General features: G+C 40.8%; 3 protein-coding genes across 3 annotated transcripts; 1 reads left to right on the forward strand and 2 right to left on the reverse strand.

The window, feature by feature from the left end:
* Positions 1-5,098: 5,098 nt before the first annotated feature.
* LOC135440453 (sodium-dependent neutral amino acid transporter B(0)AT3) lies at positions 5,099-10,241 on the reverse strand. The gene is made up of 6 exons (XM_064699632.1): positions 9,640-10,241; positions 9,271-9,578; positions 6,934-7,891; positions 6,677-6,880; positions 6,181-6,602; positions 5,099-5,507 (listed from the first exon to the last, which is right to left on the reverse strand). The coding sequence occupies exons 1-6, from the start codon at positions 9,727-9,729 to the stop codon at positions 5,306-5,308; spliced, it is 2,184 nt and encodes a 727-aa protein (XP_064555702.1). The 5' UTR covers positions 9,730-10,241; the 3' UTR covers positions 5,099-5,305.
* Positions 10,242-11,466: 1,225 nt separating this feature from the next.
* On the forward strand, positions 11,467-13,115 carry LOC135440455 (alanyl-tRNA editing protein Aarsd1-B). Its single transcript, XM_064699635.1, has 3 exons — positions 11,467-11,628; positions 11,688-12,460; positions 12,533-13,115. The coding sequence occupies exons 1-3, from the start codon at positions 11,590-11,592 to the stop codon at positions 13,014-13,016; spliced, it is 1,296 nt and encodes a 431-aa protein (XP_064555705.1). The 5' UTR covers positions 11,467-11,589; the 3' UTR covers positions 13,017-13,115.
* On the reverse strand, positions 13,046-13,979 carry LOC135440457 (mitochondrial import inner membrane translocase subunit Tim29). Its single transcript, XM_064699637.1, has 2 exons — positions 13,830-13,979; positions 13,046-13,765 (listed from the first exon to the last, which is right to left on the reverse strand). Exon 2 carries the CDS (start codon positions 13,754-13,756, stop codon positions 13,181-13,183), a length of 576 nt encoding a protein of 191 aa, XP_064555707.1. The 5' UTR covers positions 13,757-13,765; positions 13,830-13,979; the 3' UTR covers positions 13,046-13,180.
* Positions 13,980-14,005: the final 26 nt, after the last annotated feature.

Raw genomic sequence — 14,005 nt, forward strand, 5'->3', positions numbered from 1 at the left:
ACATGTGCCAAACCTGCTATCACTGAACAGAACCTGTTAACAGATGCGCGTTATCTTAAGCCACTGTGCATACCACTGTCGGTCGCTTGTAAACGTCGACTTTTGCAGCATTCGTCTTAGCTATTTCATTTATTTCGCCTGCCTCATATGTATGTATGTATTGCATACAAATACACATGTATGTATGGGTTACACCTGGGCATGGCTCAATGGCTTGGTTGTCTTTCTCTCCCTCTCTCTCGTTCTCTCCCTCTCTTACTCTCTTCGTCTGTACATATTTATCTTTTCTATTCAACATATGTATTTGTGCATTGTTGTTGCTGTTATTACTGTTGTTGGCGTCTTAGGTTTGTCTAGGCTCGTCCGTCTAAGGTTGACTAGTTGTCGTCGTGACGTTGCAGTCTCCGTCGCCGTCGCCGTCGCCGTCGTCGTTGCAGTCGATGCAAGCGTCGCTGCTGCTGCTGACTTACCATTTAACATGTCTGTTATCGATCGATTGGCGTTGTCGGTTGTTGTTGTTGCTGTTATTATTGGCGCTGCCACAAAAACTATGCCAACAATTTGTGTGCAGGTGTCGCAGCTACAACAAAAACATAAACACCAACAGCAACAACAACAGCAACAAAAGCAGCAGCAGCAGCAGCAGCATGATATTGTTGCATTTTGAATTTTGCTTTTAATTGTGCTCGCCTGGCTGGATTTCCATTAACATCTATGCAAAGCTTTTCAAATTTGTGTGTGCAATCAACGAAGCCACAAAAATGTTCAAATGCACATGAACAGAGTTAGCGAAACGGCAACACCAAAGCCAAGAGCAACACCAACACCAACAGCAGCAGCAACTGCAACAACAACAACAGAAAAGCCCACAGCAAGCTGTAATTTTCCGCTAATTTGATGCGCAAGCTGCGTCCAAGACGCTGACGGACTAAGCATTGCTGCCAGCCTATTGACTACCCGGCTGGCTACCTGGTTACCCAGCAGCCTGTCTACCCCCCGCCCACCAGGCTGATCACTTGGCAACCGTTTCCGCCTGTTGCGCTTCGCTGCGGCAAGCCCAGGGGTGTCAGCGGGCAAAGGCAGCTGCCAGCCGGCAAAGGGGCAGAGCTTGTGACTGGACAAGTTAGAACCACAGTTGTGCTTACCGTTAGGAATGCGTGGCATGAGTTGCAGCTGTGGCTGGCAATGTGCCCACCAACTCATTTAAGAGTACCAGTTATCTATCTGGCAAGGCATAAAAGCTCTCAGCTCGCAACAAAGCTTCAACAGACTAAGACTTGCCACCGCTTGGCGCCCCAGTAAAAGAACCCTGTGCCTAGCTCTAGATACCCACCCATTTTCCGCCCGAGTGAAATTCCATTTCCGCGGAGTAAATTATTCGCATTAACGCGCGAAATGCAAGACTTCCATTTTATTCACTTTTTAATGGGTGCTAGGAAGAAGGACGCAAGTAAGAGGGTCAGGTCCAACTGACTGCGCAGTACTCAAGAAAAAGTCTCTTTTTATAGCCTGAGCCCATTGAAAATGGGTGAAAACCGCATAATTGTCTTATGTCTTATGCAAATGTATGTAGCCGGCCAAAGGAAGCATCTCCAACATTATGAAATGTCTGAGTCGATCCAGCCAAGCCAAAATACAGAAGCTCGAAAATTAAATATATATATATTCTTTTACACCTCACATCATCATAATCAAACGTGATTTTCATTAACATTACTTTTTCTATAATAGTGAAAAGTAATTATCATTATCATTACTTCTTATATGTTAAGAAACCGAGAAAATAAGGTTGTCTTCGACACGCCGACGATTTAATACCCTTGTAGACGTTTGCCTCATGGTTTTGCAAATGTGTAAGATTTGTGAAGCTCGTAAATGCTAAGTTTAATCAAAATATTTTGGAAAACAGATCAAGTTGTTATACAAAACTCAGTTTTTAACAGATTCTTCCTAAAATACTATATAATATAGAAAAGCGATCTTGATAAGATTGGGCTTATACATATGTTATATAACAATGACGGGTTTGGTGAGGATAAAAATAAATAAATAAATATCTTGATTAACAGAAAAGTTTTCCATACAAGAAATACATTATAATGACATGGCTGTATCGAAAATATATAGAAAATATACATACATTTATGGGGTCTAAGATGTCTCATTCTATGCGTTACACATTTAAAGATAAAATTATAAAACCCTCTACAAAAGTATAAAAATACGCATATGGGCACAACTCTGTACGTAAGAACTTTAGACTGTTTGTTAAGGTCGGCAGCCCGGCCCCCTCTTGATTATTAGATGAAGGACTCTGAAAACTATACATACTCTCATTCAGTCTGAGTACCAACCTGTAAGGTGCCGAAAATCCAAATACCTATCGAAAACCGAAAATACCTATCGATGTATGTTGTATCTACCTGTCGGGAAACAATAACAATATACCCCTTACCTCAATAGAAACCTTTCAGCTGACAGTGTAAAAAATAAAAAAAAGTTTCAGAGTAAAGAGCATTATTCTTTGGATTTAATGCTCGATAGATGGGTCGCCCAAGTGAACAAATAAACAAGAATTCGGGTTCCAATCCCACACAAAGTTTATGGATCGAATATTTTGTGAGCTGAAGGATATAGTTTTTAACTATATATAACCTTAACTCATAATAATAATGATAAAAATAACAGCAATGATATTTTATTTTTATATATAATATTATTATTGTCCCTATTTTAACAATGAAGATCATAAAAGTAATCTGTCCATGCGAATAACTATGTCCATATCAGAAGCACATTTTCCATACTTTAAAGTATATATATATTAAAGCTGCCAATTAATAAAATAATATAATTAGAAGTTTATTTAAATGTGGCTTTTTGCACAATTGCTTTATTGTCATTAGGTAAATTGTTGTTATTGTTCATCATTGGCCAACTTTTAACATATTCGTAATGATATTGAAGTGTCCTCTTATACACAATGTACATATATATATATATATATATATATGTATATATATCGTAAATTACATAATAATCTTTGAATTTCTTTAGAATATTTTTTTTATAATAGAACAAAATGCAATATTTATTAGAATTAATAGTAAACAATACATCAATGGAAATTCCAGGGCTATTTTTTTTTTTCAATCAATATATATTTATTAATAAATTTTTTGCTAGTTTCATATATGTTAGTGGGTCGTTTTAAGCAAATTGTGGGCTGGGTCTTTTGGGGGGCGGGTGGAATGACTAGGTATATTGGTATAATTGTATATGGCATTAAAACATTCTTTCATAATTATTGTCAACATCGATAACACTTAATACAGTTCAATATGCAAGTATGTATATACTATATAATAATATCAACTATACATGGCTGCATGTATATGTATTTATGTAAATATATGTATAGTACAACTATGTTAAATAAATTATTAGTTGCATTGCACATTTAACACACATAAATACGTACATATATAGGTACATATGTAAGTAGATTCCTTCATTGGCGTGATATCTTCTATAATATTTATAATTCCTTTAGTATATCTTATATTTATAGCCAAGATAGAGCGAGTTCTCTTTTGTCATACACAATTCGATTTCGGCTAGATGAACGGTTTCGTTTAGTTAGGCATTTAAAATATGTAGATGTATACTATATATATGTATATATAGCTGTTAAAACACGATACGATCAGAGCCCAAAGATATATGGCACATATAAATACATATGCAGCTGGCTCTTATCACGTTTCGCTATACCTCTTATTACAATGAGTAGTTTATGTTTTTGGCTAAGACGTTCAGATCAGAAATAAGTACATTGGTTGTATCGCAAGAGTTTCGTTCGGAGAAATCAAAAAGATTTGCTTATTTTAACCATTTTTAAGAATAACATTGAAAGTAGCAAAATTAAAAGAAAATAAACACATTTAGATTTCTTTATATTCTAGATCCTTATATGGACCAAAAAATAAACGTATGCATATATGTATATAATATTATAATAGATATGTTCGTATGTATGTTAAGAGCTAGAAAATGTTCCTATAATCCAAACACAGATCAAATTTATTTCAGTTTTCATACTGTCCCCACTTGAAAAAGAATTTCAGTAACCTTCTTATATTAAATAAACATAGGAACTAAGTAATATATATATGTATATTGAGTTGCATCTAACTATGAAAACAGGGTATTTTTCTAGCCAAGGCGTCTTATTTAGTGATTCAGCAACAACACAAAAAGCTAAGCGACTCACAACAGAGAATGATATGGGCATATATATACATATCCATTTGTCGCTGGCGCCCTGTTATATCATATTTTTATTTTTTTTTAATATAGATGATGTATAACTAAAAAGATATGGTACGGTTTCATCATTGCTTTATCAATAAACATATATATTTTACGTATACATATATAGGCTGAAGGCAAACACAAAAACAAATAGAGGACTTAAGAACAATTTATCGAAACGCTTTAATAACTTTAAACGTCTTTAAACGCTTCAGATACGATTACTTTATAAATATATGTTAATAAATAGTTTCATATATTTGATATATATATATATGTATATAGTCAGCAATATATTTTTGTTCAACTGGGTGTCAATTTCACTTTGCATTTCAGTTTTTCCGTTTCTTTTTTTTATGTGGAAATTAAAGATTCAACTTCGAATATGGCGAGCCATACGAAATCGGAAATGTGTACATATATGTATGTACATATGTATGTGGATGTGGGTTATGCCAAAACAATCCGAGTATTGTATTTGTATGTGAGTACCATAATGTGTCCCACTTTTAACAATATTCAAAAAAATTCATTTCCGAAGATGATTTCATATTATTGTTACTAGCATTTTTGCTATGCGAGCTGCCTTATACACATGCATAATTATCGTAGAACATTGAACATATTTATGAAGTTATGCGGAAATATTTTATAGATTTTAGTCATTGTGTTTTTTATTAGTATTTGTTATTTATTTATTTATTTTTTTTTTTGTATTTTTCGTATTTTTTTTTTGTTTGTTACTGAAACCGCGCACAAGGCGCTGAGTTCACCGTTGTTTTTTTTTTGTGTGTGGATGTTGGAGTTCCTGTTATTGTTGTTGTCTTTCGTGCAGTCTTTGGGAACGTATAGATACATAGATGGGAGATACATAGTTGTCGGTATTGACGCTGCCTTCCATCGGTGAGCGAGTTTTTGGCTTAGTTATTGTCCGTATTTACACATAATTGTTTAGTTTTGTTATTGTCAGCAATTGCAGCAGCTGCTGCGTCTACTCCTCCTCCTCTTCGAGCGACTTTTCGGGCAGCCCGTATTTGGGACAGCACATACCCTCCGTGCCGTCCATATTGAAGCAGAAGATGCTGCGCTCCAGCTCGGTGGGCTCATGGGGCACGATGCCGTGCACCTCCCTCAGTTCTGCCTCGGGGAACCAGGCAGGATCCGAATCCTCTACTACCTTGATGCCGCACAGACTGTTGTTTGTTAAAAACGACACCAAATTAGCGAACTTTGTACAGGGTATGAAACGGTTAAAATACTAATATACTTATAATACAAGCAGATATTGATCGAACTTGCCCGGTTCACTATTGGTTCAAATATTTAACCTCTACTCTTTACCCAATTTCCGCCCGGGGAACAATTAAATCTGTCCGCACTATTTTGGCCTCCAAGTCTCAGCGAAGATATTTGAAAATGAGTTTGTTGAAATCAACGTTTTTTTTTTGCTCATTTTAGTCTCGTGTTGTGAAGCTTAAAGCGGAGCAATTAACTTTCGTTCATTTCCAGGTGGGAAGGATTTTGTGAAAAGTTCGTAAAACGCATCAAATAAATGCTCACAAAGATCTCCTAAAGTGAGTTAGAAGCTGTTTAGGTATTAAACAGAAAATTTGAACTAAACCCCATCGGTCAGTCATAGTTTATATACTCAGATTGATAACGCTTTTTTGACTTCCTAGGGGAGAATTTGACGATATCACCGCATTCACAAAAAAAAAGAAAATACAATTCAGAGTTGATGGTCATATTGACCATTAAAATTATTCTCGTTATCGTAAAGCTATCCCCCACGCGATACGTATTCGTATCTGCATAATACATATCAGAGTAATTGCTTTATGTGAGCTGTAACAGTTTTGAACTTACCGTAATATAGCCACGAGTGGTATCCACAGTATGGATGAGAGTATCAGGATGAAGGCGATGACAATGCACCAATGTGGCCACTCCATATTCTCGGTGGCGCCCTGAGCCGCGATCCAAGCCGGGTAGCTGCTGCCCTCGGTCAGCAGCTGGTAGAAGGAGGCCAACAGTATTGTAACCATGGCGCAGGGCGACAAATACTTCCAGCAGAACATCCAATAGAAGCCTGGCCTCGAGCCGGTCATCATCTCAATGTCATCCGAAAAACGCCTCACCCCATAGATGTAGCTAATCGATAGACACTCGAAGAGCGCAATAATCAGCAGCGGAAAGTTTCCGGCAAAGCTGTCCATTAGCTGAAAGATGTAGCTGCCGGCGCCGTTGGCAAAGCACATGGAAATCAGGCAGCAGGAGAGGCACAGTGCCTGCAATAAAAATATATCAAGGGATTAGCTAATGCGGCAGCTGCAGTCTGCAGTCTGTGAGTGGTGCGACATACGCCAACGATCCACTCCTTGGGCAGATTGGGGAACAGCTTCATGTCCACCAGCGATGTGACCACGCCCTCCAGCGTGCCAAACTGCGAATCGATGCCCAGCGTAAAGAGCATGAGGAAGAAGAGCACAGCCCAGAGCTGGGCGCCGGGAAACTGATTAATCGCTTCCGTAAATATGATAAAGGCCAGTCCAGTACCCGAGGCGCTCTGCAAATGGTAAAAACTTTGAGATTAGAAAAGTCCAAACGACACACACTTACATTAGCCAGCTCTTGCTGCAGATCGCAGATGGGTAAATTGTGTGTTCGATTCTGGGCAACCAAAGCGGCTCGGTCCTCCGTACAGCGGTCAAAGGTCGCTGTGGCCTTAAAGCCAATCACCGAAAAGACCACGACGCCGGCGAACATGGAGGTGCCACAATTGGTAAGCGAAACGAGTATTGCATCGCGATAGCAATTGTTGTTGGCTGGATTGTAGGAGCTGAAGGCTATCAAGCCGCCGAATGCGAGGCCCAGCGAGAAAAATATCTGTGTGCCAGCCTCCAGCCAGACCACCGGATCGAGCAGCGTGTCCCAGCGCGGTGTAAACAAATGGGCAACCCCATCGGCGGCGCCCTTCAGGGTGATGCCACGAAAGAAGAATATGATAAGCACCACATAGGGAAATATGGCCGTCATATAGACGATTTTTCCAGACGATGTGATGCCCTGCACCATGCATATGTAGACCAGAAACCAGGATACAATCAGTGCAATGGCCATGTGATAATTGAAGTTCTCCGGCATGTCCACGCCCTCCGAGCACTGCAACGTGGTGCGGTACCAATAGAATTGAGTCGGCGACGATGCCACACACTCCGGCTCATGGTCGTACGTATAGTTCTTGTAGAGGCGCGTCGGGCAATCAGCCCAAGGCAATGGCGACTCAAAGCTGTGCAGCAGGTAGATCAAGCACCAGGCAATGATCGTGTTGTAGTACAGTGCCACAATGAAACTGACCACCGCCGAGGAGATGCCAATGCCTCCGAGATACGGCGACACCTGGCTCCATACGCCGATTGCTCCCTTGCGCAGTCGCTGTCCAATGGCCAGCTCCAGATAGAAGATCGGTATGCCCTGGATGCACAACATTATGAAGTAGGGCACCAAAAAGGCGCCGCCGCCATTCTTCTGCGCCAGATATGGAAAGCGCCACACATTGCCCAGGCCGACTGCATAGCTGTGTGGCAAGCAGAAAGAAAAATATCCCGAGTTCAAGAACAGTTCAAGCTAAGATTTCTAGACAAACGTATTATTACTTAATTAAAACAGGAATCTGCGAGAATTGTGGGAGAGTCTTTGGTTGGCAGAATATGATGTTGTTTTTATTTCTTACAGATATTTTATCGAAATTCGAGTTTAAACTAAAGCACCAATCCGTTTTGGAACCCGGCACTCCACATTTGCTTGAACCGAATCTTGAACCATTTTTATACCCTGAACCCATTAAAAATGGGTAAAAAGGGTATTATGTATTTGTGAAAATATATGTAACAGGCAGAAGGATGCTTCTCCGACCCCATAAAGTATATATGTATATTCTTGATCAGCATCAACAGCCGGGTCGATCTAGCCATGTCCGTCTGTCTGTCCGTATGTATGAACGCAATGATCTCAGAACCTATAAGAGCTAGAGACTTGAAATTTTAGCTGTAAGTCCTCCTAGTGCCCGCGCAGATCGAGTTTGTTTCCGATATTCGATAACTTGCCCCGTTTTCAGGTAATCGATAAAAATCGATATCGAAATCCTGTTTTTTGAGCAATTTTGGTAAATAATAAGAGCTAGAGTCACCAAACTTCTAGAATAGTACATATAATTCAAGTGTCCTTCATTTTATAGCTATCGCCAATAGACTTTTTGAGAATACTCAAATAAGAAGATAAGAAACACAAAAGTTATGTATATGTTTAGGTTGCGTACGTGTTGTTAGAAGCAGCAGAATTTCTAAAAACATGTACACACACACATTCATGCGCGTCTGCTTTGAATTGTATCAACAGCATTGCAATTGCGATTGTATTGTTTTCTGTGCTGCTATTTTAATTCGTTTTGTTCTCACAAAGACATAATTATTGGTGTGGCTGTTGAGTAGAGTCGGCAGCAAGTAATGCGGTCAGTTACGAGTTCGATCCCTGCCAAGGGAACTTTTTTTTTTTAATTATCTTTATTACTACTAAAGCAAACAAGCGCGTAGCGCGAGCTGTATTTGGTGTTGGAATAGGAGGGTTCAGGGTATCCCTTATTCTGGAGCTCCCGACTAGAACCTCTTACTTGTTTACTCTTAAAATTTAATATTAAAATAATTTAAAATAATCAAATAAAAAAATAAAATAGCATAATTATTAATCAATAAGAGAGACGCATGAAAAATAGTTTTCATTTTACAGATAAATACTTTGTCATACTTTGTTCTTTCTTCGATCTGTCTAATATTACAACTCAAAAACGTATATGGATTATAAACTTTTACTCTTTAAACAGTAATTACTGTATCCATAGTTTCAAAATAAGCTGTTATTTATATATATAGTATGTATATCGGGTACATCTTTACTCACCCTATGGTGGCCAGCAGAAACATAATTTTGCTGTCCCAGCTCTCGCGCTCGTCACCCTCCTTCTCGCCCTCAACGATATCCTGCTGTTCCTGTTGATCCACAGCAGTGGCCAACTCGACCTTAATTTTGCTGGTGCTGGCATCGGAGCCAAATGGCGGCTCCTGTTCCAGTTCCGATGACTCGTCAAAGGCATCGGACATGAAGCCCTGATTTGTGGCACCATACATGGGCTGATGATGGTGGTGCAGTGATGTGTGATGATGATGACTGACGCCATGCTCCTTGGACACCAGGCGGCCACGCAGCTCCTTGAACATCAAATATAATAAGCCCAGTGTTCACCTGGTATAAGGCTTGGGATTCACTCACCCGCAACTCCAACTGATCGATACTTTTTTGGCTCTTAAGCACAATGTCGCGCGAGCTCTGGCGGCGCAACAGTTGCGCTGTGTTGGCCATTGTCGATTATGCGTTAAACGTTAAGAGTTTTGTTGTAGTTGTGGTTGTTTCTTTTATTTGTTTAAGTCGTTATTACTGTTATTTACTTAGCAAACAAGTACTTTGTACATAAAAAATGTGCGCTTTTGCGAGTAGATAATCGGCAAATTCTGTGCATGTGCGTGGGCTGCTTGCTGTGCTGCTCATGGAACTAACGGCTTAATCGTGACATTCGCATTGCATACTTTTGTGCGCTAAGTAAAATTATCACTAGGCGCCATCTTAATTGGAGTTGGTTTTACTTTCCTTTGGGCTTGAGGGTGACGGCTAAACAAAATGTAATTTCAGGCAAATGAGCAAGAACGTAAAATAACCAAAACGAATATAAAAGTATCATGCAGCAATAACAATCAATCAGTGTATAAATACACAAACATGCCCACATACGAGTGAAAGCTCCCGTTCAGGACACATACTGACAGTCATTGACAAAGCGGGAGCACCCGTCCATAATAAATCAATCAAATGAACTTTACTACAACGACCCACATACGCAACTTAACACACACACTTACACACAAACACCCAGAGCAACTGATACTTAATACGATAGAATTTCAGTTAAACATGCTGATAAAGTACCTAGGATAATGGTTTTCACTGCCACAAACAAAAGTAAATTTCGCCTTGAAAACCCTTTGATACCCTTTGATACCGTGTGTGCTAGTCAGTTGTCCAATGCTGTACACATACATACATATATTTTAACGATTTTTTATACATTTTTTATAAAAAAACGCGTGCATACACAGCATTCCACAATTTTAGCTTAACCATTTAGTTTATTTGAAATTAAATTCTTAATTAATTTTTCGTACCGTCGTTAGCGATTGAGTTAGTGAGGTTAATAAAAAAAACCTATGTTGCCTACTTTTCGGCTGACACTTTTACATATAGAAAGCCCACGCAAATTTGTTGGCCCTTATATAACGAAACACTCCTGCTGCAGACGATAAAAACGACTACGACGATAACGAAACGAGCGTAGGGTAAAGGACACTTTACAGAAGGCGTGCTTGGCTGCACGTGCTGCTACGCAGGTGAGTGTCTAGGCATTAAACAGTATTAAGAGCCCTTTATATACATACATAAGCTGATAATGCACATATATATCCAAATATATGTATGCGTATGTATATATGCGATTACAAGCTTATCAACGTAAGACCCAGTAGCGGCTCGTAATGACGCGCCGTACTGCTGAAACTGCAGGACGATGACAAGAAACTGTTGAGCGGACAGGATGAATACCAGAGGTCGCACACGCAGCATGCTGCTGCTATATTAAGCGCGCGCGCAGTCAACAACCAGGATAGCTGGTGGTAGTGGGCGTCAGTTAGAGCGAGATGACAACAGTGGGGGGTAGCTGGAGTTCTGAATGAAATGGTTTGTGTAAACAGAAAAGGCCAAAACAAAGAAATGAGCAGCAACAAATTAGGCCAAAACCACCACTTTCATAGACAGCTGTTGGGCATATGCTTTTATATTTGTATGACGGTTACGTGAATCAACAAATTCAAAAACTGCTACGACCGTTACATCTGAAATCAAACGCAGAGTGCTGATGTTAATGGCAGTTAAATTAATAGCGTCAACGCAAATTTAAAGACGTGAACCAGAAACGTAAGCGCAGTTAATGTAAACACAAAAAATATCGAATCATCGTAAAGCAAAACAACGTAACGTAACGCAAACGCAGTCCAACACGTTACGATATTTACCGAATACTTCTGTTTTTGTTGTTGCCGGTTTCGGGCCCTGTAATTGACAACACTTGCCAAAAGATTTCATAATTAACCCAAAGAAACAGCTGCTGACAACATGGTCTTCAAATGTCAGGAAGACAGCTTCCTTAAGCAGGCAAGATACACTCGCCTTAAAAGGAAGCCAACATCGCTTAATCCATGACTTTCTCGCAGTTCCGGACGACTGTCGTCTCGTGCGATTATGCTACCTTGGAGTGGAGCGGCGAGGACAATAGCGCAGAAGCGCGTCAGCTGCGCGGCTTTAACGTGGTCTGTGAGAACACCATTCTTTTTCCCGAGGGCGGCGGTCAACCCTGCGACTATGGCACGATCAATGGGCAACCGGTGCGCAGTGTCTTGCGCAAGGGCAGCACAGCCATCCACTTTGTCGAGTCCCCTAACTGCTTTGAGGAGGGTTCCGAGGTGCAGCAACAATTGGATTGGACGCGACGTCTGGACCACATGCAGCAACATTCCGGACAGCATCTGATAACAGCACTGTTTGATCGCGAGTTCAAGTACGACACAACGTCCTGGTCTCTAGGTGCCAGCGTCTCATATATACAGCTGAGCACACCACATCTTATTAGCCGCGAGTCTCTTGATCTTATAGAGCGGCAAGCCAATGATCTTATTCGCGAGGGTCGCGCTGTCAGTGTGCTGCTCGTGGACCCGGAGGTGGCGCAAGAGTTTCAAGATGCACGAGCACCGCGAGGCCTGCCCAAGGACCATGAGGGACTGGCACGTGTTGTCCGCATCGAGGGCATTGAGTCCAACATGTGCTGCGGCACACACGTGACCAATTTGTCCCAACTACAGTGCATCAAGCTGTTATACGCCGAGAAGGTCAAGTCAAATGTTCTGGTGTATTTTGTGGTGGGAGAACGCGTCCTGCGAAAGCTGGGCGAGATCTTCAAACGCGAGCAGCAGCTCACAGCGGCGCTTAAGTAAGATAGCCTGATAGCCCCTTTCCCTTATCACCACGAATATTAAAATGTTATCCAATCGAAATCTTCTAGGGGCGGCGCACAGCAGCATCTGGAGCTGGTGCAAAAGCTGCATCAAAATGTGAAATCCACACGCAAATCGTTTCAACAGCTGTTAAAAGATTTCGCCAACGCGGAAGCCGAACGCCTGGAGAATCTGCCCAAAGCTATGCGTCCCAAATACTTTACCCTTCATCGGCGTGACGGCATCGAAGTTGACTTCATTAACACATTTTTGCGGAATGCCCCAGAGGAAATTTTCTATTTTTTGACCGTGTCCGAGAGCGTGTCGAGCGGCAGTAGCGCCAAAGGGCATATGGTCCTGCGCGGTGAACCGACGCTGGTGGAACAGCTTGGTCCGAAGTTTCTTGAGCTACTTGAGGGCAAAGGCAATGGCAAGGAGAACAATTTTCAGGGCAAGATAACGAATCTTTCCGGACTACAAGAATGCAATGCTCTGTTAGAGGCGCACTTTAAGCCAAAAAAACCAACTGCAGATCCCGCGAGCGCCTCGTGAAACAGGAAATATCGCGTTACTAATACTGATTTGTACTATTTGGTTAGTTTTTTTCTTTAAATGATGTACAATTTATGATATTAAACATAACTAAGCAGAGGTAACAGACAAGTTGATTTCGCGATCACTAGATGAAGCACTGTGGTGAGCCTATTCAAACACTATCACAGATAGTTGATATCGTAATTTCGCATCTTCCACTTGAGACGCCAGAATTGGTTCCAGAAGCCCACATCGATGATGCGTTCGTGGAAATTCAGAAGGCCTACTGTTGTGTACTCACAAATGGCCGGATATGTGCAGTCATCCTCGTCATACATATCCACCCACATCAGCGTGAAGAAACCCAGGGAGAGGAGGCGCAGCTTCTTCTGATTGATGGCACGCTCCAGCATAATCAGATATTCGGCTGATTCGGGGTTCTGTTGTGCCGGTGGCAGCGTTATCATGCTGTTTGTTTGTTTACGCAATAGCGTCATAAAGGCAAGGTGATCTGGATTATTCTTGGCCGCCTGGTACAGGGCGATTATGCCCGTTCCGTATGCCAGCGATTTCTTAGGCTTAGCATACGACTCTTTTATGACGCCAACGGCCACTTCTGAGTAGTCACGCAACAATCCTTTCCAGTAGTTGGCCCACTTCTCCACCACAGTTCCTTTAAAACGCTCTGGCAATGTGAATTTCTCCTCCAAACGCACACGCAGAGCGGCCATGCGGTTGCCCACTTTAAGCAAACGCATTATGCAGCGCTGCAAAAGATAATTTAATTCAGTTGATGCAACAAAAATAAAAAATCCAAAATATTTTACATACGTTCCGAGTCTTATATTAACTATCGAAATTATATTGTTACGTTGTGATAGTTTGACATGTTGTAAGATTACGCTATTGAAAACTATCGATATACCTTATCAGTTGCAGCCCGTCACGACAAGGCGAATTTTCTTAATATGAATAATAAACTAATACGTTAAAGACTACCTTTTTTA

Source organism: Drosophila montana, unplaced genomic scaffold (genome assembly GCF_035044405.1).
Source record: "Drosophila montana isolate Dmon_TW-CO22-7 unplaced genomic scaffold, ASM3504440v1 contig_1624_1, whole genome shotgun sequence".
In the NCBI taxonomy this organism is placed as follows: Eukaryota; Metazoa; Arthropoda; class Insecta; order Diptera; family Drosophilidae; genus Drosophila; species Drosophila montana.